At 46.6% G+C, this 25,702-nt stretch overlaps 1 protein-coding gene across 12 annotated transcripts in view; it reads right to left on the reverse strand.

Moving 5' to 3' along the window:
- The window catches only part of sd (TEA domain transcription factor 1 homolog scalloped), a 198,241-nt gene that overhangs the window by 13,163 nt on the left and 159,376 nt on the right, over positions 1 to 25,702 (reverse strand). Inside the window, exons 4-12 of one of the 12 annotated variants that reach the window (XM_077637206.1) lie at positions 18,461 to 18,588; positions 12,392 to 12,526; positions 9,838 to 9,903; positions 7,254 to 7,294; positions 6,264 to 6,474; positions 4,029 to 4,091; positions 3,196 to 3,362; positions 1,657 to 1,738; positions 598 to 1,120 (exon numbers count right to left, since the gene is read on the reverse strand). In XM_077637206.1, coding sequence (XP_077493332.1) covers positions 1,085 to 1,120; positions 1,657 to 1,738; positions 3,196 to 3,362; positions 4,029 to 4,091; positions 6,264 to 6,474; positions 7,254 to 7,294; positions 9,838 to 9,903; positions 12,392 to 12,526; positions 18,461 to 18,588 — 929 coding nt within the window. In that variant the 3' untranslated portion in view covers positions 598 to 1,084. Of the gene's footprint in view, positions 1 to 597; positions 1,121 to 1,656; positions 1,739 to 3,195; positions 3,363 to 4,028; positions 4,092 to 6,263; positions 6,475 to 7,253; positions 7,295 to 9,837; positions 9,904 to 12,391; positions 12,527 to 18,460; positions 18,589 to 25,702 lie in introns of those variants that run through there. The other 11 variants (XM_077637200.1, XM_077637198.1, XM_077637197.1 and 8 more) reach the window with 11 other exon arrangements.

The following is a 25,702-nucleotide window of genomic DNA, read 5'->3' on the forward strand; positions in this document are numbered from 1 at the left end:
TAAAAGCAGCGGGCTCTCGAATGGGACCAGGAGGCGGAGCATAGGTAGGTGGACGAGGTCGTGCAACAACGTCCGCATATGTCAGCGGGGCCGTGATAGGTGTGGGCTGAGGGGCTTGCAGGAGAGCTTCAGCGACCTGTTCTTGAATGATGTGCTGCAGATTCGGAGTTATGTGTGGTGATGGCTCTCGACGGCGTGAAATAAGCAAGAGCTGCAGAGCAACTTCTTCACGGATGAAGCGCTTGATGTGCGGCAGGAGCGATGACTGGTCTCTTGCATGGTTTAGGCCAGCAAGCGAGTCGATGTTCGTGGTGTGTTCACATGTCAGAGCCCTCTGCTTGCGTAGTTCGTCGAAGCTCTGACATAAGGTGACGACTTCTGCGACAGTGCGCAGGTCTCACGACAACACCTGAAAGGCGTCGTCATCAATGCCCTTGAGAATATGCCTGATCTTGTTGGCTTCGGAAATCTATGCATTTACCCTCTTGCACAGATCGACAACATCCTCAATGTAACTGGTGAAGTTCTCTCCTACCTGCTCGACCGCGCATAAGCGCTGTTCGGCACGGAGTTTTCTGACAGCCGGACGGCCGAATACCTCCGAGAAGTTTGCCTTGAACACGAACCATGATGTAATGTCGGCCTCGTGGTTGCGATACCACAGATTCGGCACGCCCATCAGATAGAAAATCACATTGTTCAGTTTGGTTTCCGCGTCCCAGTTGTTGTATGCGCTCACCCACTCATACGATGTGAGCCAATCCTCAACATCATGGTCATCCGTGCCGCTGAAGATTGCAGGGTCTCGCTGGCAGAAAGAACCATCACGGACGACGGCAGCCGGGCTCACTTATACGGCTTGGTGGTCGGCATCCGAAAGCATCGCAGTAGGGGGTAGCGTTCGGTTGCGGAGTTCCAGGGCAACAGGATAATGCCCGGCACCTCCACCAAATGTAAGGTGGGGTTTATTTGGAGAAGCTTCTTAACGGGAGCAGGGCCAACAGCAGACCGAGTTCAGCTAGTCCAGCCAAGAGCATGCACCAGGCGATGGCCATGCGGCTCGTGCATATGCTCGTCGTCTTCCTTACAGTTTACGTTCAGATGCTTCTCCCTTCTGCAGCTACACCGTGCAGAGAAGCCATTTTGGCAGAAGACTCTGCATTTCAGCTCACGTCGCGTGCACCCAGATTCAGCTCAGACAAGCGTTTGGTCGTCAAACATGTTATATGACCAAAATTTGTAGAAATCTTGTACGTAGTAACTGGGAAATTGAGTTTCTGGGAAGGTATTAATCAGAAGAAAAATAGTAACTCTATCGGACATTTTCATTTGCCCGCAATTTTGAACGTATGAACTGGGAAATCATTTAAACCAGGAAAATATCAATTAGGTTTTAATGTATTCGCAGCACTTGACCTAAGAAGAAGCTTTTATACAATGTTAAACTACAAACATGATTCACCATTTGCACTGATATGTGCACAGTTCATTGTAATGACTACATTGCAGACATCAAAATTATTCCTGAAATGATCAAAACATGAAGCTCATAGTGTACCACAAAGGTCATAAATCTTGCATTCTGCATGCTAATTCAAAGTTTAATAATAAGACCACAAAGAAAAATCAATTCTTGCAAATACAGAACATACGTACCTCAACTTTCTCAACAACCTGCTTCCCAAAAGAGCAAACCTTTGTAGAGCAAGTTATTGTCATGTTGTCATTACTTTCATACCTGTAAAACAAAAATGGGAATTGGTCAGCAAAGATAACTTCGCAGTAGAGTTAGCTGATTGAGTTGGTAATGATTCACAGTGACAAACAGGGCAGAAGATGAAAGACTAAAAAAAGGAGTAGACGGACCTTAGTTTTGGGCCTCTGCATTGTTTACCACAATGAAAGATAGCTTCCTTCCATAGCACTAAGAATCTAGTTAAGTGCAGCTGCTAAGCACTACAATGATAAACAGTGCACAATGTTTCCTCTGTCTTCTCACTCACAGCTGTGGCATAATACGGAGCATGCTTCAGCAATTAAACTGCGCTCATATTTTGCGTAGTGAAAATTATGACGTACCTAATATATATCAGCAAACAATATCGGTGTGTTCACATATAAGCCCAAAACCTTTAAATTTTCTTCACGGTAAGAAAGTTTCAATGCCAAAGTGCGCACTGTATTATTATGGTCGCACCTGTACACGCTGCACCCATGTCCTTTCACTACGCTATTCCAATTATCAAGGTTATGTCAGGCCTGTGTACTGCAGTATATTTTAAACTCCTGTCATCTATCCATTTCCTTCTTTCTGAGAGTGGATTTATTGCATGTGCTCTTGTGCAATATGCCTTTTTTAGGTACAAGCAAAACATTTTATAGCTGTATCTTCAATGCACATTTTAATTACCCCCTACAGCTCTACAGTTTTCTAACTTTCAGGTGCCATTTATCATATCTATATAAATAAACATTTTTCTGACTGCATAGCCAGGCCTCAAGAAAGCCAACTTGTTAGTTTTACAAAGAAACACTCCTACAATTCATTTTTTTTGCATGTATGTACAACATTTCTCGCGAACTGCCGAAATAGTTGGAAAATATAACATTACAACATTAGGATACAGGATATGTGAAATTAACAGCATAGAGATCATGGGATCATTTTCGTTTTTCAAAAATGCACATGACGCTTGAAATTCAGAAAAAAAGATCCAACTTAGTACTGAGGCAAAGTCCCTCTGCTTCAAGAAGTTGGTGGAGGACACGCTCTCAAGCTCACAGTTTTGAGGAATATTATTTGCATCAGTAATACAACAGCGAAAGGTTGGTTGTTTTCGTATTACAGTGGAATAAAATGCCTTATCATATTTTCAGCCAATAAGTCATTTTGTTATGTTGGTGTTGCCGCAGCACAAATGGAATAGATGTAGTGTAAACAATATGGTTCACAAAATATCGACCCCTCTGTGAGTACTACGCAACAAACAGTACAAATGTATTCATAATAGAAACCGTAGGAAAGTTTTTATCTGAGCAATTGTGAAATACAGTCAGATCTCGACGCAACAACAGCAAAAATTACAAATTATCGGCTATGTCAAACTCTTCCTAAATAAGTTTAATAGCCAAATGCAATTTTCACTTTGTATATTGAACGCCAGTGCATGTGAAAAGCAAGAAAATAATACTCACTGACTAGTGACGCCATAAAAGACGCCAGCTTCGTCCTGAATGCTTGTGTTGAGATCGGCCCAGAACTTGACCAAAAAGAAGGCGTCCTGAGGACCCTTGTCATACAGCTCCTTAAGACCCCCCTTCTTCTCGGGAAACTTGTCATAGATTTGCCGGATGTCCACTGCCTGGAGATGAAAACAGGGAAAGAGAATTGAAATTTGAAGCAAAATAAAAACAGTGACTCCTAAGAGGCTGGCAACACTTCCTCGCCATGTCAAGTTCATAGCTTCAAAACTGCTTTAGTCCATCATAAACAAAATTAGCGCTGCTTTAAAGGGATAAAAAGCTGAAATCGGGCAAGTCTTGCTGACGATCTAGTTGTGCAAAGCAAATGTAATTGTACAGGTGTGACCTCTGTGCGCACTTGAAAAATCATATGCGCATAACAGATCATATGCGAAATCCGACAAATTTGTTGCCTAGCCTGGCTGTATTTTGCCTATCTGTGCGTCCATATTCTGTGTATTTATCCTTTCCCATAGGGACAGAACAAGTTCCTATACCTTATACCAAACAGCTCATATGATCTTTCCGATCGCCATTTTGGAAAAGTGCTTTACATTGCAACTGATGCTTATGTTTCAATGTACAACCACTCTATGGCTGTGAATACAGGAAATATCAAGAAAAACGAGCCAAAGATAAGCTACATGACAGTATCTTTGACCAATAGCTCACAAAAAAAAAAAGCGATTAGGCCTCATGAGCATGCACTGGGCTGCACACAGTACACAGAACGAAAAATGCTGTCTTGGCACATGGCTTCAGAATAATGTAGCAATTGAACCTACCTCCAGGAGTGGATCTGTATAGGTAGGTGGGCCACCGATGTGCACAAACAGATGCTTGTTACACTGGAAAGAAAACAGTTCAACATTGCTTTAGGCTACATACAGTATTATGGGGTCATGTGCTATAACTACATCTCTTGACGTGCCAGTCTCATTTCAGATTATTCAGGCAATCTTTTATATGAAGATTTCAACTGTGTAACTAGCTCAATTATTTGTACCATTTATTTTTGAGCTTTCAACGAGGCCTTGCTTGCTCACTTTGATTGCTTTGACCAAAATAAAGGCACTGTTGACAGTGAACAGCTGTTACTAAAACTTTTTCAATTCTAATGACCTTTCTTGTCATCTTGTTGGACAATTCTGCACTGAGACTCCCTTCTTTAGACGCAATGTACGCTTGCATTCGACAGTTTCAGTTCAACTCCTGTGGCTTAAACAGACACTGGCCGCTAGAAGACTTTTTCATAGTTAAAAAAGAAAGGCTCCTAGAACTTTTGCCCTCTCCGGAGGCAAAGAACTGATAGTGACATGGTTCATGGGGGTTTAACATCCCAAAGTGACACAGGCTGTCAAAGGCCCCATAGTAAAGGGCCACGGAAATTTCCACCACCTGGGGCTCTTTAACTTGCACTGACATTGCACAGTACACGGGCCTCTAGAATTTCGCCTCCATCGAAATTCGACCACCGTGGCCAGGATCGAACCCACGTCTTTCGGGTCAGCAGCCGAGTGCCATAACCACTGAGCCACCGCGGCGGCTCATAGTAATGACTGCTTCTTGGACAGTTGACTCGGCCACGGACACCCAGCTGCTAACTTTGGCAGCAAAACAGTGGGTCACACTTACAAACTACAAAATGCGCTATTCATTACAGTCGAACCATGATACAGCTAACCACAATTTAAATAAATTCGTGAAGTCACACATTTTTTTGCTTCCCGATCTCTACCCCATTGAAAACCAAGTATTTTTGCTATGTTTTAATGAAGTAAATTTATACCGCACTTTTGATTTAATGAAAACCTTGCACATCGCATGCGTGTACCAAAAGCCTCCTTGGAAAGCACATGAGCCGAGACAGACTGCGATTTTCAAGCGCCCTTTTAAGCACAAGTGTTTTGCTGGCAGGCTTCATTCTGTAGAGAAAAACATACTGCCACGCCATCTATTGCACACATATGAAACCCCCAATGGGCACACTACAAAACCAGCCACTTGTGTAGTGCGGCGAAGCCTGCTGCCTACCATCGGCACAGCACCATTTAGTGAAAAAAATTAATGTGTATTAGCTCAGTTAATCCAGGATATACAAAGCAAAAGCTGTAGGCATTAATTGTGTTCATTGGTGTTGGCATTCACAATGTTCTATACACCGATGATTTTGAGGAAAGGAAGGGCGCATAACTTGCTCACTGGGCCAGTGGACACCTCAATTGCCCTTTGAGGTACATGCCAGGGGTAAGAGAGAGATATGGGCTACATATATTAGTGCTGTCAACGTTGTGGTGGACACGCGGCAGTGCAGCAATAGGCTGCTGCAATCATTGGGTGACCAACCTCTCGCGATCAACCATTAACTGCCGCCTGCCAGGGTGGCAGGGTGGGCGTGCTGCACTGCCTATCCAGTGTGTGGAACACACTCAACGTTACAGATGCTAAGCAGTGTCTGCTCAACTAGATCACGTGGTCAGGCAGCAGCCGATCCGCGGCTGCGGAGCCCCAGCGCAGCGACAGCGAAGACTCAGCTCGGCGGCGTGGCAAAGTCACGTGATGTGTTGCTATGGCAGCAGCGCAGCAAGTAAGTTCAAGGTCAAACTCCAGCCCACAGAGAAATTGGCGCCGCTAGGCCAGTAAAGCTTTCACTTTAAAATCCCCGGAGAAACAACCTAGATGGGCCACCTGGGTCACGTGACCTTGTGGCATCATCACTACCTGTCACCAAGTAGTCCCTTTCGAACAGCATCACCAACACCGTGCGCCTGCTGGCAGGCGCCTGATGGTTCACGGTTTTGTATCATCCATCATATTTTATGTAAAACTCTGGCCGAGACATTTTTAAAATTTGTATCATTGTGAAATTAAGATAAACTGTAATTGTATCATCAAGATTGTATTGTTTTTACAGGGTTGTTCTAAGAACCTGTAACTTTATTTGGACTGCTGAAACATAGGAGCCCGGCTTAACGAAATCAGCGATTTAACAAAGCTTTTGGGAACAAAAAAAAAATTACCGTTACCATTACCGTGTCAGCATCCTGCTGCAGCTCCATGAAAGCGGAGAACTCGACCAGGCGCAACTTGTGGGTGGCGATGGAGCGGCCTTCCCAGGAGGGCGTCATGCCGCCGTGCGGAGGTGGCAGCAGGTCGACACCCGCACCACCACTGCCGGGGGGAGCCTTGGGGCTCTGCAGAGCATAGGGCTGGGTAGCAAATGGCTTGACGCTGCAACACCAAGCAGAGAGGCACAAGGATAAATTCCAACGCATAACTGGGCATCACCATCAGGCAAAATGGCTCTGCAAAATGGTTCCACTTGGCGGGTGACAAAACCATACACATCTGGCATACAGATTTAGAAGGGTCTGGCTGTAGGCCAGTTGACAGCACATAATAGCCTAAACAACTGCAAGAAATCATCGCACGAAGGAATGAAACAATATAACCACTTTTTGTTATCTCCTTTACCAGCTGCTTTTTTTTTCGTGGTTCTTCAGTCCTATTATAGGTACATTGGCATACACACACACACACGTAAGCAACTACTGAGCGTTTCACCCCCTTCCAAGGAAAAAATTGACGGCGATTCCAGTAGTGTCTGCATCTCTCCCTGATACCCCATCAGAGTGCCTACTTGAAGGCCAGCGCAGGAAAGGCCCACCTGGGTGACATATCCGTACAAGGCCCACTTCTGAGTGTGCCCGATGTCGCCTTCACTAACATTTGCATATAAACATGGTGATAACAATTCCAGCTGGAGAAGCACATTTTCAGCTGCACTTCCAGCTGGAATGGCTGAAAGTGGAGTTTCAAGAGATTCCAGCTGGAGTTAGCTGAAAGTGGACATTTTCAAGCTGGAAGCAAAGGATGTTACAATAAGAGAGTAATTACTGATTGACATCCACCCAAGCGCAAACATATGGCTGCAAACGAAAGCTATACACTGTTCTCTGAAGCTCTGCAATTGAAGAAAAGTTAGGCTTGGTCTGATAATCAAAACTTACTCTTCAGATGTTCCAGGCTGACCAATAGGCGGTTGCCAAAACTGCAAAAGGAAAGGAAAAGAGACTTATGAAGAATAAATGCAGTTTAAAAATATTATTCCTCGTCTTACAAGAGCAAATTTTCAACTGTGTGCCATTAGCCTTCACAGAAGAGGTCATATTTTTTTATGAACACTCATCATGGCACGGAGCAGTCGCATGGTGCAGTACAAACTTCAGCATGAGGCAGAAGTAAATCATGCTATCACTGAATATTTCCTAATGTTTTCCATTATAAAATAGGTAAGTTGACTGGACCGAAATTTGGAGTTCAGCAGGCCATAATTTTGCAGTGAGTAGGCACATGAAGTGTATGCAATGAACAGACTGCAGGCCAGTGAAGCCGACACTGGAGCCGCAGTTTGCTGTTCGTGAAGGCAGACGTATACTCAATTTTGAAAATTTATCTCAAAACATTAGTGGATTTCAAAGTGGAGTTTTGTTACTGGTATCATTAAAGAGAGCTGAAAAGAAATCGACATGGATTAAAGAACAGGTGCAAGTTCATAATGTTCCAGCCAAAATTAGGAGGTAGATGAAAAACGGCAAGACATGTCGTAAACAAAATATACAACCAATGATCACAGGGATGAGCGTATGGACACAAAAGGAATGACAATATTGCGAGAGTCCGGCAAAAGAGGGAAAAAAATTACGTGGAGTAACATAGGTACAAAATTTGCTCATACAGCCTGGGCCTTGTTAGCGCAATTACTGGGGACTGAACAAAGCACTAGACGAGTCCTTTAGGAAGGGATCCGACGGTTTCGCAGCCACTGGGAATTTTTCACTATGTTTCCATGATCGCTGCAGTCCTCCTGCTTACAACAGAAAACAAATTTTAGGTCATTAGAAAGATAAATATATTTACGTTTTATAGACACGCATTGTTAACAACAGCAATGGTTGGCAAGCGAGTAGTAAGCAATAAACGTAGCACATAAAACAACACTTTTGTTCGACTTGCCTGCTTGCAGGTTACGTTCGGGAAAAACTACGGCACCAAAAAGAGGTCTGCCTCTTCAGCATTTAAATAAACGTTAATAGCGGTACATTGAGAGCAGTTTCTGGCTCCAGTGGGTAGTCATTTAAAACCGGTGTTCAAAAAAGACCAAAAGTAACAAAAATTGTGCAGATTAGGGGCTCAGTAACTTCCCATCTAATTGACAAAACGTGAGCATATTTGTCACATTTATGGAATGTGGGTATTCCGTTGAGTATTAATGAACTTAGTAGTTCATTAGTTTTCATTCACTTAGCTGTGCTCACGGAGTTCTGGCAATATGTTCCCAAACAGCCATAGGACGCATTTTGGAAATGACAGTTAACTTTGAACGCCGAAACCTAAAGTACTCCCAACTGCAGCTCAAAGAAATTTTGCACACTTTACGGAATATGCGCATTCAATAAATGAGCTAAATATGCTAGAGTTTTGCCAATTAGATGGGAAGCTTTTGAGATCCAAATAGGTGCCATTTGTCATTTTTTAGAGCACTAGTCCTAAACAACTGTCCATTGAGCCAAAACCGCTCTTAAAGTACAGAAATTAACATTTCACTTCAATTCAAAAGAAGCAGCCCTATTTTTGGTGCAGCAGTTCTTCCTAAACATACACTGCAAGCAGACAAACAGAACAAAAGCATTGCTTTATGCACTATAATTTTTGGTGACTCCACTCATACCAACAGTTAATGTAATTTACAATGCACGCCAATGAAACGTAATTATATTTATCTTTATGAGGAGGTAATTTTTTTTTTAAGAAACGAAATTTCGCAGCAATTGTCTCTCATCTCAATGGACACCTGAACTGCGCTGTACCGGAAGGGAAGAAGGTGAGAGTCAAAGAAGAGAGAAAGAGGTGGAGTAGTGGAGGGCTTCCGAAAATTTCGACCACCTGTTATCCTTTAACATGCACTGACATCGCACAGCACACGGGCGCCTTTGCGTTTCGCCTCCATCGAAACACGACCGCCGCGGCCGGGTTCGAACCCGGGAACTCCGGCTCAGTACCCGAGCGCCCTACCCACTGAGCCGTCGCGGAGGGTGATAAAAAGGTAAAAACTGTTTTTTTATATCACATACTGGAGGAATACTGCGATCGAGTAAGCATTGTGAAAAATAGCCAGAGGCCGCCCAAGCCTCGGACCCTCGCCTTAATTCTCCTGCAGCGGGAGTTTTAAATTGGCGGCTATCACCCTAAATTAAAAAAAAATGAAAGAATAAACCTGGAAAGTGGGTGGCTCAAGCAGCAGGTATCCCTACCAACGCCGTCAAGTAGCCGAGAGTTGACGTGGCGCCGCTCAGAACGGGTTGTGTTCCGCGTTCGTCGCGTGTCTGCCGGTCCCGCCGCCGCCGCCGCGGCATTCGTAACGCGCTTCGCTTGCCCACTTGGCGCGATAGCGAGGGAGCTCCCCACTTCAGAGCCAGTGCCGCTGGCGCAAGCGTGAGATGCAAGATCAAGGTGCGGGCACGCGATGAGCGACAAGCGCTCGGCCTCGTGTCGAACGAAGCTCGGAAGCATGACCACGAAGAGAGTACGTACTTGACGTCGGCATTCTTCAGAGTGCCCCGCGAGATACGTATCAGCGGGAAGATGGAGCTCGTAACCCTGTCAGCAAGGAAACATGTTTATCTAGCGAGACTACCGTTTTTTTTTGTTGTTACGGTACCATGCAAGCCCAAAACGAATGCACGCCCCGTTCGCCCGCAACAGCCCTCATCTAGAAAACACCGCGAGGACCAAAAATATAAACAATGATTTGTCGGAATGAGCTCTTTATCTGAATTCCTTGAGGGATGACCGCCTATTTTTGCATCATGAAAGATAAGTGGCGGTATTCTGTAACGACAGCTGCCCCAATTCATTTTTCGACCCCAGCGTCACTAGTTTTCACTTGACGTCACGGGCGCCATCTTTAGGTATGCAGCGAAGCTCCGCCCATATTCAGGACCGGCGCACAGAATTCCTCCACGAAAAAAAAGTAGTCCGTTGTGAAAACTTCTCTTGTAACCTAAACAAGAAGCTAATCACGACAAAAAAGTTATCAGCTCTAGAATTTTTGATACCTGGCTTGTTCAGTAAAGTCATACATTAAACAACTGATTTAAAAAAAAAACTGGCTAGCGGAGTGATACAGTACGCCGCGGACCGTGGCCTAGTGTTAACAACTGCTGTTTTTTTTTTTACGTTGTATCCTACTAAAGGGAGGAGAAAGTCCTTTGTCCCTGTGCCATGGGGAGTGGCCTCTTCAGCATTAGGGAACCTGCACCCCCTCTGCAACTTCCCATGCATTCACTGCTCAGCACCACTAGCCCCAACACTGAACCTACACCTCACAGCACCAGGTGTAGTACAAAGGACCGACTCCCCTTTCCTACCTAGCCTCGGCTGCATTCCCATAAAAAGTAACTGCTTGGCGATATGCGGATTAAGAAAACAGACAGCCTTTCGCAACGCTTTCTGGACCTAAAGATGGCGGCCGCTGTGGCGTCTAAGCAAACTATGTATACCACCCGCGACGTCAACCTGACAGCTTAGCAGTTATGTGCCCCTCCAACGTTGTTATGAAAGGCATGCGGTGCTGACAAATAACGAAAGGCCACAGTAATAATGAATGAGAAAAACTCTCACAACTCCATCTTTGATAAGGTCAAGGAAGCGAGAGTGACAGCTGCGTACACCCTTCCCGATTTGTATGTCCACACTGTAGACACACCTGTTCCAAATTACCACAGATATCCCTTGTGGCCCACGAGCCTGCCTACACATAAAGCGGTAACCGCATGAGGCGATATTCCTTCGCGATACGTCGCGCGATGACGCCGCCGTCGCCCATCGCTGTCGCTGGCGCAAACCGCACGAAGCGACAGACTCGGCGTCGGAGCGGCGCGTTTTCAGTGTTGCTCGATTGCGGCCGCTTCAGCGTTCAGTCATTTTGTGTTAATTAACGCGTAGAACAACGCTCTTAAGGCTTCATACAAGATAAAACAAAATAAAAACATTGAAAAATATATTTAGGTAATAATTTTATTTTTAGTCTACACAAAGTTACGTTACGCAGAAAAGTGCGCCCGAGGGACGCTGCGTAGAGGAACTAGGCGACATTCCTGCGCTCTTGCGACTTATAGTGCGTGTAGAACATACCCACAACACCCTTTACTTTCGAACTTCATTAATGAGCATTTCATTAAATTATTGCATAGCTGCCATGGTGAGGGATGCGTCGGCTGTTGCTCCGCGCGGAAAGCCCACTGAAGAAAAAAAATCGACTTTCGCGCGCAAGACGGATCGGAAGTTACGCACCCGCAAGGCCTACCGTCATTGGCTAGTCTCGCACGGCACTTCCGGGCGATGGGCGAAATTTCTTGCAAACCCAGAACCTGAGCGACGCGATGAGCGACAGTGCTTCGGCGGCCCTCAGCCCATCGCGCGATGCCATCGCGCGGCGTGTCGCCGCGAATTGTCGCCTCATGCGGTTACTGCTTAAAGTCTCGACTTCCCTGCAGGGGGGGAGGTTCGTTTGCAACCGCAGATCTGTGCCGATAGCGACGCCAGTGGCGGTCCCTAACCGTCACCATCAAGATTGTCTGCGCTGTAGGGCAAATACCAATTAAAAAGGCCTCTTCCAGTGACCTTCAGTTAGCCCTGTCCTCTGCCACTCAGCCACCCATGCAAGCAGAGAGACATTTAGCATAGCGCGCACCGCTACCGCTAGTTTACCGCCACTGCGCACGCGATTGGCCCCGACGCCACAGGCGTGCGCGCAGCTGCCGGGCACGTGGCGCCATCTGGCGCCCTCGGGACGATCTGCGCATATGCACTGACTTACCGCGGCCTAGCGGTGGCGGTGCGCGCTATGCTAAATGTCTCTAACGTCGTAATCTAATCTCCAACAGTCATCTCGGTCGCGATCGCCTACATTCTCGTTCCCGAGGAGTCTATCTACTGGAAGTTCCTCTTCGGCGCAGCTATCCCCATGACAGAATCGTTACAAATTTAAGGCCCACTATTTCCCCTATCCTTCGCGTCCCGGCGTGACATGGCACTGCACCGACTGTCTTTGAAAGGAGGCTACGCAGCCGTGGGAGGAACTCACCGGCGCTCCAGGGTAGTTGACGGGAGGAACTAGGGAGGCCAGGCCGGCCTTGTTCTGCATGGCCGTGGCCGACACAATCTGCGCCGAAGACAGCGACGTCAGAGACTGAAGCGCTTTCTCCTTCGCCGCCGTGTCCTGGAAGGGCGCAGCAAAAGCGCCGATATCAATAAGACGCGCGCGCGATAGCAGCGACCACCTCTCCTAACGGCGAGCTGGGGATGCGAAAATATTCGCGAAGGGTCAATACACCTTCGAGAGGTACCTTTGAGAGCCCAGAAAAGGCAGTTAGTGCAGTACGAAAGCGAACACGTATAAATAAGCGTATTGCAACCAATGGTCACTGCATCGGTGTGAGCGAGAAGTAGAGTTTTTCTCTTTCTAAAGAATTTTCCGAACGATATTTAAGCACCAACAGAGAAAACTCGGGGGAAAATGGGCTTCTTCAAAGCACAACCTGCGCAGGAAGCAGGAGGGATGAGAAGTTGGAAACAATTCCTCTTGCCAAAGCGTTGGCTACCGGGTCGAAGCTTCCCTTCCGCCTCTTGTTCATAAATTGTTTCATAACGCCAATAGTTGTGAAACAACATGCGCAACAAAGTATAAATTTAAATGCAAAAATATACAACGAATTTCGTTATTATTAACAAGATGAGTGTTCGCTTCAACATTGAACTTACCACATCTGAAAGAAAACAAGTAGCATCGTGTGTGTGTGTGTGTGTGTGTGTGTGTGTGTGTGTGTGTGTGTGTGTGTGTGTGTGTGTGTGTGTGTGTGTGTGTGTGTGTGTGTGTGTGTGTGTGTGTGTGTGTGTGTGTGTGTGTGTGTGTGTGTGTGTGTGTGTGTGTGTCGCTCTGATTGAAAAACTGCTCGCGCGCGCATGCCACATATACGAATATATTTAGTGAGTGTGCGCACGGTTGCACAGAACTCCCCCTCCGGCCAAAAGGAAACACTGTAAAACCCTGCCGAAGACTGAAGTTTTATCACGCCACATCCTTAAGTCACTCCACAAGCCTGTGCTTTTACAACAAACTAAAGTACAACGTGTTGATGAGCACCAGTTCAATTTCAGTTTGAGTTTTGCGCATACCAAAATATCTTCAAGAGCGAAAATGTCTTTAAAGGGACCCTGAAACGATTTTGATGGTCGTATTCTATGCAACATATCTGCAGAGGTGGTCTTCGCGAGTATTCGAGTCAAGTTTAAGATCCCTGCGTGTACCCTATAATTTACAAATAATTTTTAAAAATCGCTGCTCGCAGAAGCTTACAACCGATTTGGGCAACGCCTCACGTCGTATCCCCTACCTCGATGACGTCAGTGGGCAATCTGGGCGAAGCCCTCTCATTGGGCGTGCGGCGGGATGAGGCGCGGAGGGGTAAAGTCCCGGCCTGTTTTCTTTATTTTTCATTTATTATAGTCGGATACAACTCAAGAACGAAGCGGTTTTTCCCCGTCAAAGGACACCCCTTTCCAGCCAGTGGCGGCGGCCAATTATCATGAACCTGCTAACTTGACAATGCACGGAGCGGCGCGACAATGCAGACAGGGGACTATCCCCTTTTACCTGCAACTCCCTGAACTGTCACACTAGCAGGGTCATGAGAATCGGCCGACGCCATTGGCTGGAAGAGGATTCTTTGACGGGAAAACACCGCTTCGTTCTTGAGTTGCATCCGACTATAGCGTTGAAATTTTTTCTGTGCGGTGACATAGGATGGAACACCGATCGCTCGAGCATTTTTCCAAACCATAGTATATAACCATGCCATGGATTTCGTTCAGAACGAACCAAAACCAACTAGCCCAGCAACAAGTTCTCTTAAAGGGACACTGAGGAGAAATTGAAGTTGGCTTGTATCGATAGAATAGCAGCTCCTGATCACAAAAACGCCACTCTTACTGAAAACAAAGCTCTTGTAATGTAGAAAATAGCAAGAACCAAAATACAGGTGTCGCCGCCACAGGCCAATCTCGCAAGTACAAGCGTGATGACTTCCTAGGACAAGAGGCGCCACCTTGGAGGAATTTTCCTTACTTCATGGAAGCCACGAATCTCTGAGGCTGGCAAAGGAAGGTTGCGCACCGCACCGCTAGCCGTCAGAAATCACGGAGTCTGCGTTTACGTCACGTTTCACGTCACTCCGTTCTGAGACGTCGTAAGAGTTGCCGTGGCGTCATAAGAGTTCCCTGAGTTTGAATCAGAGCGGCGGGAAAAAATTTTTAATCTTCGAATCCAAATTTCTTTGAAATAAATGCATCTTTCGCGCCCGGACAAGCGGCAACAAAGCCATGAAATGCCGAACTATCAGATTTTGCTAACAAAAAAAAAAATTAGAGTTCTCCTCAGCGTCCCTTTAAGCTTCGTCTAAAGGCTCCTTCCATGTCTTCTGACCGAGGTAAAGAAAATAGATTCTGGTTCAGTATCAACTACAAATCACCGGGCGAAAAACGATCTGTCTATCAAATCTATCGTGTCTGCCGCCAGTGCTCTCTACGTTACCGTCGATACGTGCCGTCTTGAATACCTGCGAACCTCTGGCATCGTCCACACTTGAGGACCGTCTAAAAAAATCCTTCCATTGGCCCATTCGAACCGCTTCCACGCGTGAAATACCACTCCAGTCACATGTATGCTTGCATGCATCAGCTCGCAAACATGCCAGCACTCACGGAAACGAATCTAGCCACAAACAAGATCAATATTAGAAGGCAATCACGGCCGAAAACGTTTTCGGCGCGCAAACCCACTGACGCACATTTACTGCCACTAAGGCCAAGTTCATTGTCAGGTCGGCCAAACTGTAATAAATCGTATTTTCGTCTGCTTTTTCTGTCTCGTGGTTGCCTATTTTGCTAGCACACACAAGTACGCACAGACTCAGTATTGAGAGTGGCTATAAATTACGCCAGCCGAACCTTGTCAAGGCGTTTCTTTGAATTATTTTTTTTTAGCTCCCCACCATTCAAATGCCCGGCTCTTTGTAAGATAAAGGCGCTGACAGGAGTTCCTAGCCTTGGACGTGCATGAATGATGTCTAGGGCTGCTCAGGGTGGCGTAGTAAAGAAGCCTTGCAAGAAATATACAAAAAAAAAGTTTCCAACAACGCAAGAGTTCCCGCCTGGGGCACGTGAACAGCATGGGGCCAACGGGCTTTCTGCTGCGGATGAGAGAACAGGCCTTTCCTGCGGTAACGTTGTTGAGGACCCGTGCCAACTGGCAAACGCTCCAGAGGTCTTTGTAAGAGAAGCAAAAACCGCGACCGGCGGGCTTACTTTTTTTACAACAACGAGAAGTTTCGCGCCATCTCAACCGCGGCCTCAAAAAAAAAAAAATAACCCAAAACAAAACAATCGACAGGAGGCCTCGGGAGAAGTTTTGTTTCTGCGAGTAAAGACAAAGAAAGCTGTCTTCCTCAAACGCTGAGCTGTTCATGAATTTTTAAAAATAGGAAAACCGGCTTTGTGTCAGTGTCATCGTAGAGTGCGCATTTCAAGCAGGCAAGAGAAGTTGCGAACTTTTTAGCGTTATGATTTTTTTGTTATTTTCCTTTTTTTTTTTTTCATGGGAGCTCAAGCAACAAATCTTCAACGTTCTGTTTCGTCACATGGTGGCGAGACCACCCAGAATAAAAGGGAAGTAAAAAAAAAAGTGCGGAAGGCTGGGGGGGGGGGGGGGGGGGGTACGAGACCAAAGACAGAAAAAGCACACCCTCGAACAGTGGTTACGAAAACGCGAAGCCTCCGCTAGCTCGCCTGCCGTATATATAGAAAACGATGGTTTGCCAGACACTTGTTTAGCGCGGATGATTGACTGTGGCGGCCCTTAACCCGCTCAAAAGATACGGGCGAGCCAAAACAGACTTTCGCGGAACTCTTCGGCTGGCGAAAACCGTAAACAAAGGTGCTGAGGCCGCGTCTTCGCCAGAGACGTTAACCAACTATGATGTCTCGCTGCGGCAATGGAGCTGTACGCTGGGGGGGAGTGCTGAATATATGGACGAGTTCTTCGGCCCTCTAGCGGTTCACAACCGCGAGTCCAGCGCACCAATTTGGTAGCGTACAGGGCGAGGAAGAAAGACGCTGGTGTGCTTAGGTTCTTTGCTGTCAATACTTCAGTTCTGGACTTGCCACGAGAGGTTTTCCTTAAAGGGACACTGAGGAGAAACTGAAGTTGGCTTGTTTCGATAGAATAGCAGCTCCTGATCACAAAAACGCCACTCTTACTGAAAACAAAGCTCTTGTAATGTAGAAAATAGCAAGAACCAAAATACAGGTGTCGCCGCCACAGGCCAATCTCGCAAGTACAAGCGTGATGATTTATTAGGACAAGAGGCGCCACCTTGGAGGAATTTTCCTTACTTCATGGACGCCACGAATCTGTGAGGCCGGCTAAGGAAGGTTGCGCACCGCACCGCTAGCCGTCAGAAATCACGGAGTCTGCGTTTACGTCACGTATTACGTCACTCCGTTCTGAGAAGTCATAAGAGTTGCCGTGGCGTCATAAGCGTTCCCTGAGTTTGAATCGGAGCGGCGGGAAAAACTTTTTCATCTTCGAATCCAAATTTCTTTGAAATAAATGCATCTTTCGCGCCCTGACAAGCGGCAACAAAGCCATGAAATGCCGAACTATCAGATTTTGCTAACAAAAAAAAAAATGACAGAGTTTTCTTCAGTGTCCCTTTAATAACATACTCGTGGAGTTCGAACTCCACTTCTCTGCCTGCAGTACCGCATTGCTCCGTTTGACGTGGTCAACACAGGCCATTGAAAAATTTCGCTTACGTGGCAGTTTTCATTAACAGAATGTTTTCCAGTGGTATACGTGGCAAGTCTAAAGTGAAATTCTATGTGTGATGAAGTGCAGTTGACACTGATCAAATATTCAGTGAACACTAGAGGACATGTGATGCAGCGGTGATGCTGTAGGAGGCGTTGACGTTACGTCACGGGTGCCATTTTGGCGTCCAACGGTCATGCTTCAGCGGTGCAGGCCAGAGAAGGCGAGGATAAGCCGATTAGGTGCACGCCGTAACATTTCGCCGTGCTGCACAGACGCCAAAATGGCGACCACTGTGGCTTCAGTGCATACCTCCTATAGGTTGTTCGACTTCCGTAACGGAAGTGTCGCACCGATTACATCGGCCTTGCGAGACTTTCGCCGCTCGCGTCAATAACAAGGGCACTGCGCAACCTTGAGCTTACGCCGGATGACCACACAACCTCGGTGACTTACAATGTCGTTCACTTTTAATCTGCAAGCTTCTGCCATTGACCTATGATCTGGTCCTTAGATTGTATCGTGGGCATGTGCGCGGGAGCTATTTATTAGATCATGTGTCTGTTAGCTATAAATGTTTTTTAAATAAAAAAATGTAGTTACGAGTCGGCGCTTGTCTGTGTGTTTTCTGCCTTTCGTCCGTTCGCGCTGTTTTCTACCCAAAATGAACACATACCAACTAGCCCAACCAACCGTTCTACTACTGGAAGCTCCGGGCGATTCACTTGTATACAGTCAGCTATCACGATTCACAGGAGCTAGTACCGCCATGAAAAAGGGGTGACCCGCGTAAAGAGCGATATCTCATCGGAATGCTTTGTCACGCCTTTTGTTGAATGGATTGCGTGTGTGTGCGTGCGTGCGTGTGTGCCCCCCCCCCCGCGGTGTTGCTGTGCGTTTTCGAATTTTTGTATACGTTCGTTCATACTTCAATGTGCCATTTACGTCTACCTTGCTTTCATGATTCTTGTGTTATCAGTTTGCTCAGTATTGGAATGCGCTGTACTTTTATTGTTTGTTTGTTTGTTTGTTTGTTTGTTTGTTTGTTTGTTATTTACACAGTGTCATCTGCATGACGATGTTTTGCAACTGTATCCCCCCTACAAAAATGTCCTCAACGGGCGCCGTAGGTACCTGAGTAAATAAATAAATAAACAAGAAAACCCTCCCGGTTACCCTTTCCTTGCGAATGTACTGCGATATGGCACAACGGTGAACTCTCCGCCCGATGCGGTCGGTGCCTGGCAGCGAATAAGCAATTGAAGCAGTCCTACGCGGCCCACTCACCTTCAGCTTGGACTGTATCTCCCGGGCTTTTCTCCTCGCCAGGACCTGGATGTGGCTGGACACCTGCTTCCGCGTTCTCGTCTTGCCCGTCCGCAGCTTGATGTACCTGGCGATCAGCTCATTGCGCCCTGCGGCAAAAGGACACGTCCAGAGAGAGACCGGGCATTCTTTTAGGAAAGCGTCGAGGGATGCAGTCGCGTCTGTTACCCCCACTGACACCAAGAAAAGGAGCGACACATCGAGCACGAAACATATTGACTAGCGCATACACAGGCAGGGACCAAAGTAAGAGACAGGACACACGCTCTTACTCTTACTGTCATCTCTCTTACTCTTATCTTAGAACACCTCCCCACGAAGATCAGTATAGATCCAGGAAAGACCTGATGTATACGTGTGGCTTTGCTTGTAACACATTGGATCTTTGCTTCAATTATGAGTGTGCCTCACGGTCACTCCTTTATCACTGGCATAATAAGTCTGTGGCCACGGTTAACAATCTCTGTTTGCAAGCACTATCTCATGTCTGCACTGCAATTTTGGTCCCTGTCTGTGTATGCGCTAGTCAATATGTTTCACAGCTACAACCAACTAGCCCCAAATGAAAGCCTTAGCATTTACATCGAGCACGGCAAGGTATACGAGACGTGACTTCACTGTTCACCGGGAACGTGGTATATTCTGCGTCATTTCGTGCGGTCTTGTGCTGGTGAACGGGCATGGTATCCGCAGGTGTGCTACGACAGCACAGCGTCCCGTTCAGAGCGAGAGAGGAAAGCTCATATAACACATACGCCGTGTATTCATTGTTTCACAGAACCGATATTAATGAACGGACTGTACCGCAATCACCCATAAAGTAAAATAAAATAAATAAATTTAGTGCCGACATCATCTGCTCTATTTATCGCCAACCGAGTCAAGTCACTCTAAGTCGGAGAGCACGCTGAATCACATATAGAATAGCACTTACGTTGAGGTGACATATCCCAGCAAATATGTTCTTAACACGCCACTCCATCAGAACATCACGTGCCTTCAAATGCGCTCATACTTTTCTATAGTAAAGGGCTAAGCACTGGATGCCAATGCCCAATTGCGGCACAAATGGCTGCATGAGTTTCAACACACCATGGTCCCCAGAGGTGGATACAAAGGAAGGGAAGCCTTCCCCTCCCAAAACGAGAAATTTCATACAGGAACGCGATGCTGAACCCATTCTTTCGAGAGAGAAAAAAAAAAGTCCTACAAGTACTCAGTTAAAATAGGCGCACAGCGGCTGCAAGACATGTCAGTGTTCGCACGTGAGTGTATGCAGTCGTGTTCATGCTTTCTAAAACCGACAGCGCGGCTGGCACCGTGACCGTCACAGCCTTTCAACCTCCTTGTTCACTTTCCGGCTCTGCACCTCGCAGCAAAGCCGCCATTGTGGCCCCAATCTCCTCTGTGGCCTTTCTTTTACGGCTTCAGTCTGTTCCTTACCACGTTTCTATCGCCTCCGCTTTTCCCTTAGCGTTTGACCTTCCACTCAGACTCTATCGTTTCACTATCCCCCTTTCCACTGATCCGTCTTCACTTTTCTTCGTAGTGCACTTTTAGCGCATTCGCTTCTTCACCTTTTTTTTTTTCATTCTCGCTGTTCAGTTGCCGTTTCCTGTCTGACTCTCCTCTGGGAAGCTACAGTCGCCATCTCCTCCCGATGCTTTTTTTTTGCGCCGGGGTCCGCTTTGATCCGCATCCTCCCTCCCGGCGTCGTTCGCCGGACGGCGCAGCATCCGTTTCCAAGGGATACCCCGCATTCTTCGCATTCCGGGACGGTTCCGCTCGTCGCGAACGCGTATCGCTCCAAAAGCGAGCGCCCGTCCCTACCCCCACTCTCCGACCCAGCGCAGCACACACAGGGGGCGCCGTCCCTGTCGCCATCTCCCCGGCCCTTTTCCCCTCCGCATCGTCTGTTGATCGCTTTGTGCCTCCAATGTCGTCGTCGTTGTCCCTGTCTTCGCTCGGTAACGTTTCTATTTTTCTTTTCGTTTTCTGCACCGGGCACAAGTCCCTCTGCCGTAGAGTCTTTTCTGTGTCTTCTCTCTGTCCTGTTCGTTCCAGCGTAGAGCCTTACTAAACTTTCGTGCCGCTTTCTAGCCGACTAGGCTTAGCTCTGGTTTCGCCGCTACGCGCTAGGGAGCGCCTCTGTCGCTCCCTCCCCCTTCTTTCTTCCACGTACATCTGTTCATCGGTCTTCTACCTCACCGGCGTGATCGCCTTCGCAGAAATTGCTTGGACGACGTCTCCTGCTGCAGATATTCCCTTCCGATATCCTCGGGCGCTTCTTGTGGCGTTCGTGGCACGTCCGTATCGACCGTCGTAAACACACGTGCTTATCTTGGAACACCTCGTCACGCCGATCAGTATAGATCCAGGAAAGACCTGATGTATACATGTGGCTTTGCTTGTAACACATTGGATCATTGCTTCAATTTTGAGTGTGCCTCATGGTCATTCCTTTATCACTGGCATAATAAGTGTGTCGCCGCAATTAACAATCTCTGTATACAAGTACTATCGCTTGTGTGCACTGCCTTAGAAGTTTTCATTTTCCGCATGTTCACAGCTCTACACGCATGTGCGGAATTTTCACAGTTCATTTTCCCGCTGCCATGAAACGTTTTAAAGGGACGCTGAGAGTCACTCCATACGATTATTGATCTCAGTAAAAAAAGAAAGGTTCTCGGGCTCTTTCTGGCTACGTTGAAGTTTGTCCGGCGGCAAAAGACTTATTTATAGCCGAGAAAATCAGATTTAAAGATCTTTCCGCCAATCCACTCAAAGTGGTGACGTCCTAACCGAAAAGGACGTGGTCGGAACAATTTTGAAGTCAATGGCGATGTAGCGTAGCCTCTGGGATCTGTGGTTAAATGGAAGTCGACGCACGCATTTTACTTGCAAAATCAGCCGATGGTTGGCGACACCTGTATCTCATTTTTAGGTCTTCTTTACCTTACAAAAGCTCCGTTTTCGGCGATAATTATCTCGCTTGTGATTATAATGCGGCATCCTATCGATAAAGGTCAACGTTTAATTGTCCTCAATGTCCCTCTAATGACCCTTTAACGATTGTTCCCTTTTAATTTGTCTAATCAAGCTAATTCGCTTGTGCCCCCCCCCCCCTTTTCTGTTGAACTGCCCGCGTTGATATTTTCTTTTTGTTCTTTTTGTGGCTTTCCTTTGCTGAATACAAGGTCACGATTTGTCCACGGCGTCCGCATTCGTAAACGTCTACACTCATCTGAGTTATTCCGACTTTTTTTTTTTTTAGCGGCGCTCTCTTGGCAAGCTGACCGGCCGCCCGGCCGCCGCTTCTCGAGGCAGGAGAAGGCCTATCGCGATGGTCGCTTTTTTTTGTTTGCTGAACTTCTGGCAGCGACTTAGGGTAATTACTGCGGAAAAGACGCGGGCTGTCTCCCGGCAAGTCCTTTCCCACAGCCTAGAAATGTGCATAACGCTTGTTTATAATCGCTCCTAAGAGCGGCGGCTTTTTATAGCTAGCTCAGGGCACCCCGCGACGACGCATTTTGTGGCTCTGGTTTAAGCCTCGGTCAGGCGAAGTCATTGAAGGCAACTGCAGAATCTCGCGCGCTGACGTGCGTAGATAACTGCATTCTATATACAGCATTATCGATATGCGGAATATACAAAAAAAGGTTTATGGTTTATGGGGGTTTAACGTCCCAAAGCGACTCAGGCTATGAGAGACGCCGTAGTGAAGGGCTCCGGAAATTTCGACCATCTGGGGTTCTTTAACGTACACTGACATTGCTCAGTACCGGAATATAAACCTATGCACCGGAAAAAGTAAGTTCACCGCGTCAAGCTTAATAGATTTTGATTCGCTCTTTATATGTTGCTTGATAATTTCAAAACCGGAATACATATAACAGCTCCCTCCCCCCCCCCCCCCAAAAAAAAAAATGTCAGTGTGCACTTTGAACACTCAAAACATTTACAACACAACATTCTGAACTGCGCTGAACGTCTATGAAATTTCCTTCACAACCACTCTCTTTGCCAGCGCGATGAAGGTCACATCGGTGCGCAAGTAAAGGCGAAGGTTACAAGAGAGGTCATAATGCGTGATGAAGGTGACTCCACTATCGCGATATGCTCCTTTCCACTACGACTCCTATGCTCTATTGTAAAACTAGCGTCGCCGCGGTAGCTGTCAATCGGTAGAAACAGTCAGTGAATTGCGCTTTTTTTTAAAGTCAGGTAATGCTATTAAAACCCGCCGCGGTGGCTAAGTGGTTAGGGCGCTCGACTACTGATCCTGATCCGGAGTTCCCGGGTTCGAAGCCGACCGCGGCGGCTGCGTTTTCATGGAGGAAAAACGCTAAGGCACCCGTGTGCTGTGCGATGTCAGTGCACGTTAAATATCCCCAGGTGGTCGAAATTATTCCGGAGCCCTCCACTACGGCACCTCTTTCTTCCTCTCTTCTTTCACTCCCTCCTTTATCCCTTCCCTTACGGCGCGGTTCAGGTGTCCAACGATATATGAGACACATACTGCGCCATTTCCTTTCCGCAAAAACAAATTATTATATTATTAATGATATTAACCACTTATTTAGTTTCTGGATCCCGTAACGTAAAGCTGGGGTCCAAACGTTAGAAAAAGGTTTTTTTTTTGCCCCTCTTCGTTCTTTCGGGCCACGACAACAGAGAACTATAATCAGCGATGCTCACTCAGTACAGAACACAGAGCGCAGTTTCAATTAACATTCCACAGCTGTTCGCAGGCATGTCTTTATGTGATTACAGGCGTTCGCGGGAACGCAGTTTTCAAGGCCACGACCGGCAAAAACAAAGAGAAAAAAGAAAGAGGCCGCAACAAACGTTTCCCAGAACCGCTATTTCATTTTGTTCAGATCACCGGTACGAGGCGCCACTAACTGTAGCGGAGTGCGGCGAAGGCAAAAAAAAAAAAAAAAACAAGGACTCTACAAAAGAAAAAGAAAAGAAAACTCCCTGGACGGTTAACGCTGAGTAACGTGAGGTTTAACGATGGCTTCCCCTTCCCTCCCCCCCCCCCCCTTCCACGGTTGGACTAATCGCATATGAAACATTCATCCGCAATAAACTTGAATATGCATCCACTATATGGAACCTCCTCAATATCCCAATATAGGCGTTAGAGGCAGTACAAAATCGAGCAGCTCGTTTTATAACATTCCAATATGATTCCCGGCTTTGCGTTACTAATAGTCGGATGCAACTCAAGAACACAGCGGCTTTTCCCCATCAAAGAACCCCCTTCCAGCCAATGGCGTCGGCCGATTCTCATGACCCTGCTAGCGTGACAAAGCAGGTAGTGGTAGATGAAAGGGGGGGACCGACCCCCCCCCCCCCCCCTCCTCTCCGTTGTGGCACTGCATTATGGCTGCGCTCTTGAGTTCTATCCAACTATTAAAAAAAAAAACTTCCATTGGCCTAACTCTGCTGGCAGCTCGCCGTAAGATAGAAAACACTTTGCCTATGTCATAAACTATATCATACTTTCCCCGAATTTCGTGAGAGACTAATACCCCTGTCACACGGACACAGTAAAGGTACTTTGAACTAATGCTCCATTACTCTAAGGACGAACGCGCGCTGCCACACGGACGCGCCAAGGGACACCTAGGTCAAAGGAGCTTCGAAACAGGGCAGCTCGAGTTCGTCCTTTGAGGCTTCAAGGGAGTACTCTCTCTCCCAGCGAGTTAACAGCATAAATAAATTGAGAAAAGAAACGTTCAATTTTCATTTTATAAATTCACTTCATAAGATTAGTGGCGTGTTAAAATATAAGATCATTTGTTTTGTGGCAGTCTCACCACGCCATACTCTCGTTCCAGATATACGAGCGTCACGGTAGCCACGGCTCAGTGTGGCCAGCACTGTGATGTTATGCTCTGTACTTGGAAAATCATGTCATTATTGCAGTTAAAATTGCGTTGCTTTAACATAATACGGTTATAAAACTAATTTACTAAAAAAATGTGACATTTCTGTATTTACATGTGCAGTGAGGTTTGCAATTTTAATAACGCTTTTCGCCGATGAGGGCGCTAAAAACTTCTTGCGAAGGTCGTTCCGCGACCGTGTAGCACGGACGAACTCCCTTGAATTAGTGCTCCTTTGGTAGCGTAAAGGAGCATTAGTTCAAAGTGCCTTTAGGGTGCCCGTGTGACCGGGGTATAATTCTGTTCCCACTTGAGATGTTCACGACGTTTGTACAATTGCTAAAGTGTTCAGCGCATTTATGGTTCATCCAACGCTTGAAATAAACCATTTCTTCCTACTGCCGTAGCGGTGTGGAACGCACTTATCGACGACGCGGTCAATGAAAGAAATCCGAAAAATTTTAAAGGGCTATTGATAGACTATCTCGCTCCATAGTGACTGTTCTAAGCCAGCTTATTACCTGTTTATCGCCTTGTTTAATTTCCATGTCTCATGGTGTCAAACAACGGTGTCTACTTGTGTTTGTATTTTATGTATATGTACTTTATTTTTATTATTTTTGTGACTTGTTATTACCATCTGTTCTGCTCACCCCTAATTTTTGCAATGCCCCAACAGAGCCCTTAAATGATGTTGATGATGAGCTGCTGAGATATTTTCTTTTCACGATATATTGAGTTAAAAGAGTGACAACGACAGGCATATGTGTACCTTTGTAGACCCTACTTTTATTTTTCACACTCGCTCTTCAAGCAACATTCCTCCCCCTGTCGTTGATAGTCGCGAAGGAAGCCTTGTGATCTGATAAGTGACAGAAAATATGTACCGAGGTGTCGGATCAATGCCTGCTCCCGAAAGACGAGGTCTACGCACACGTGTTTCGGGAGGTCCTCACAACAGTGAAAGGAATTACGACGGAAGGGAACTATACGCTGTCACACGTGACGTCACTGCGTTCGAACCACTCAGCGTAGTGCGTTGCCGTGACGCATTCTAGTAACACTATGCGTGACGTCACTGCAACCACCCTCCACTTTCTACGGTAATCGCCCTAAAGGTAGGGTGGTTACGGTACGACCCTCCGGTTATGCCGGCTATTACTACTACACTTTCTACTACTACTACTACTACTACTACTACTACTACTACTACTACTACTACTACTAATACTACTACTACTACTACTGCTGCTGCTGCTGCTGCTGCTGCTGCTGCTACTACTACTACTACTACTACTACTACTACTAC

The sequence above is a fragment of the Amblyomma americanum genome, chromosome 9 (assembly GCF_052857255.1).
Source record: "Amblyomma americanum isolate KBUSLIRL-KWMA chromosome 9, ASM5285725v1, whole genome shotgun sequence".
Taxonomy (NCBI): domain Eukaryota; kingdom Metazoa; phylum Arthropoda; class Arachnida; order Ixodida; family Ixodidae; genus Amblyomma; species Amblyomma americanum.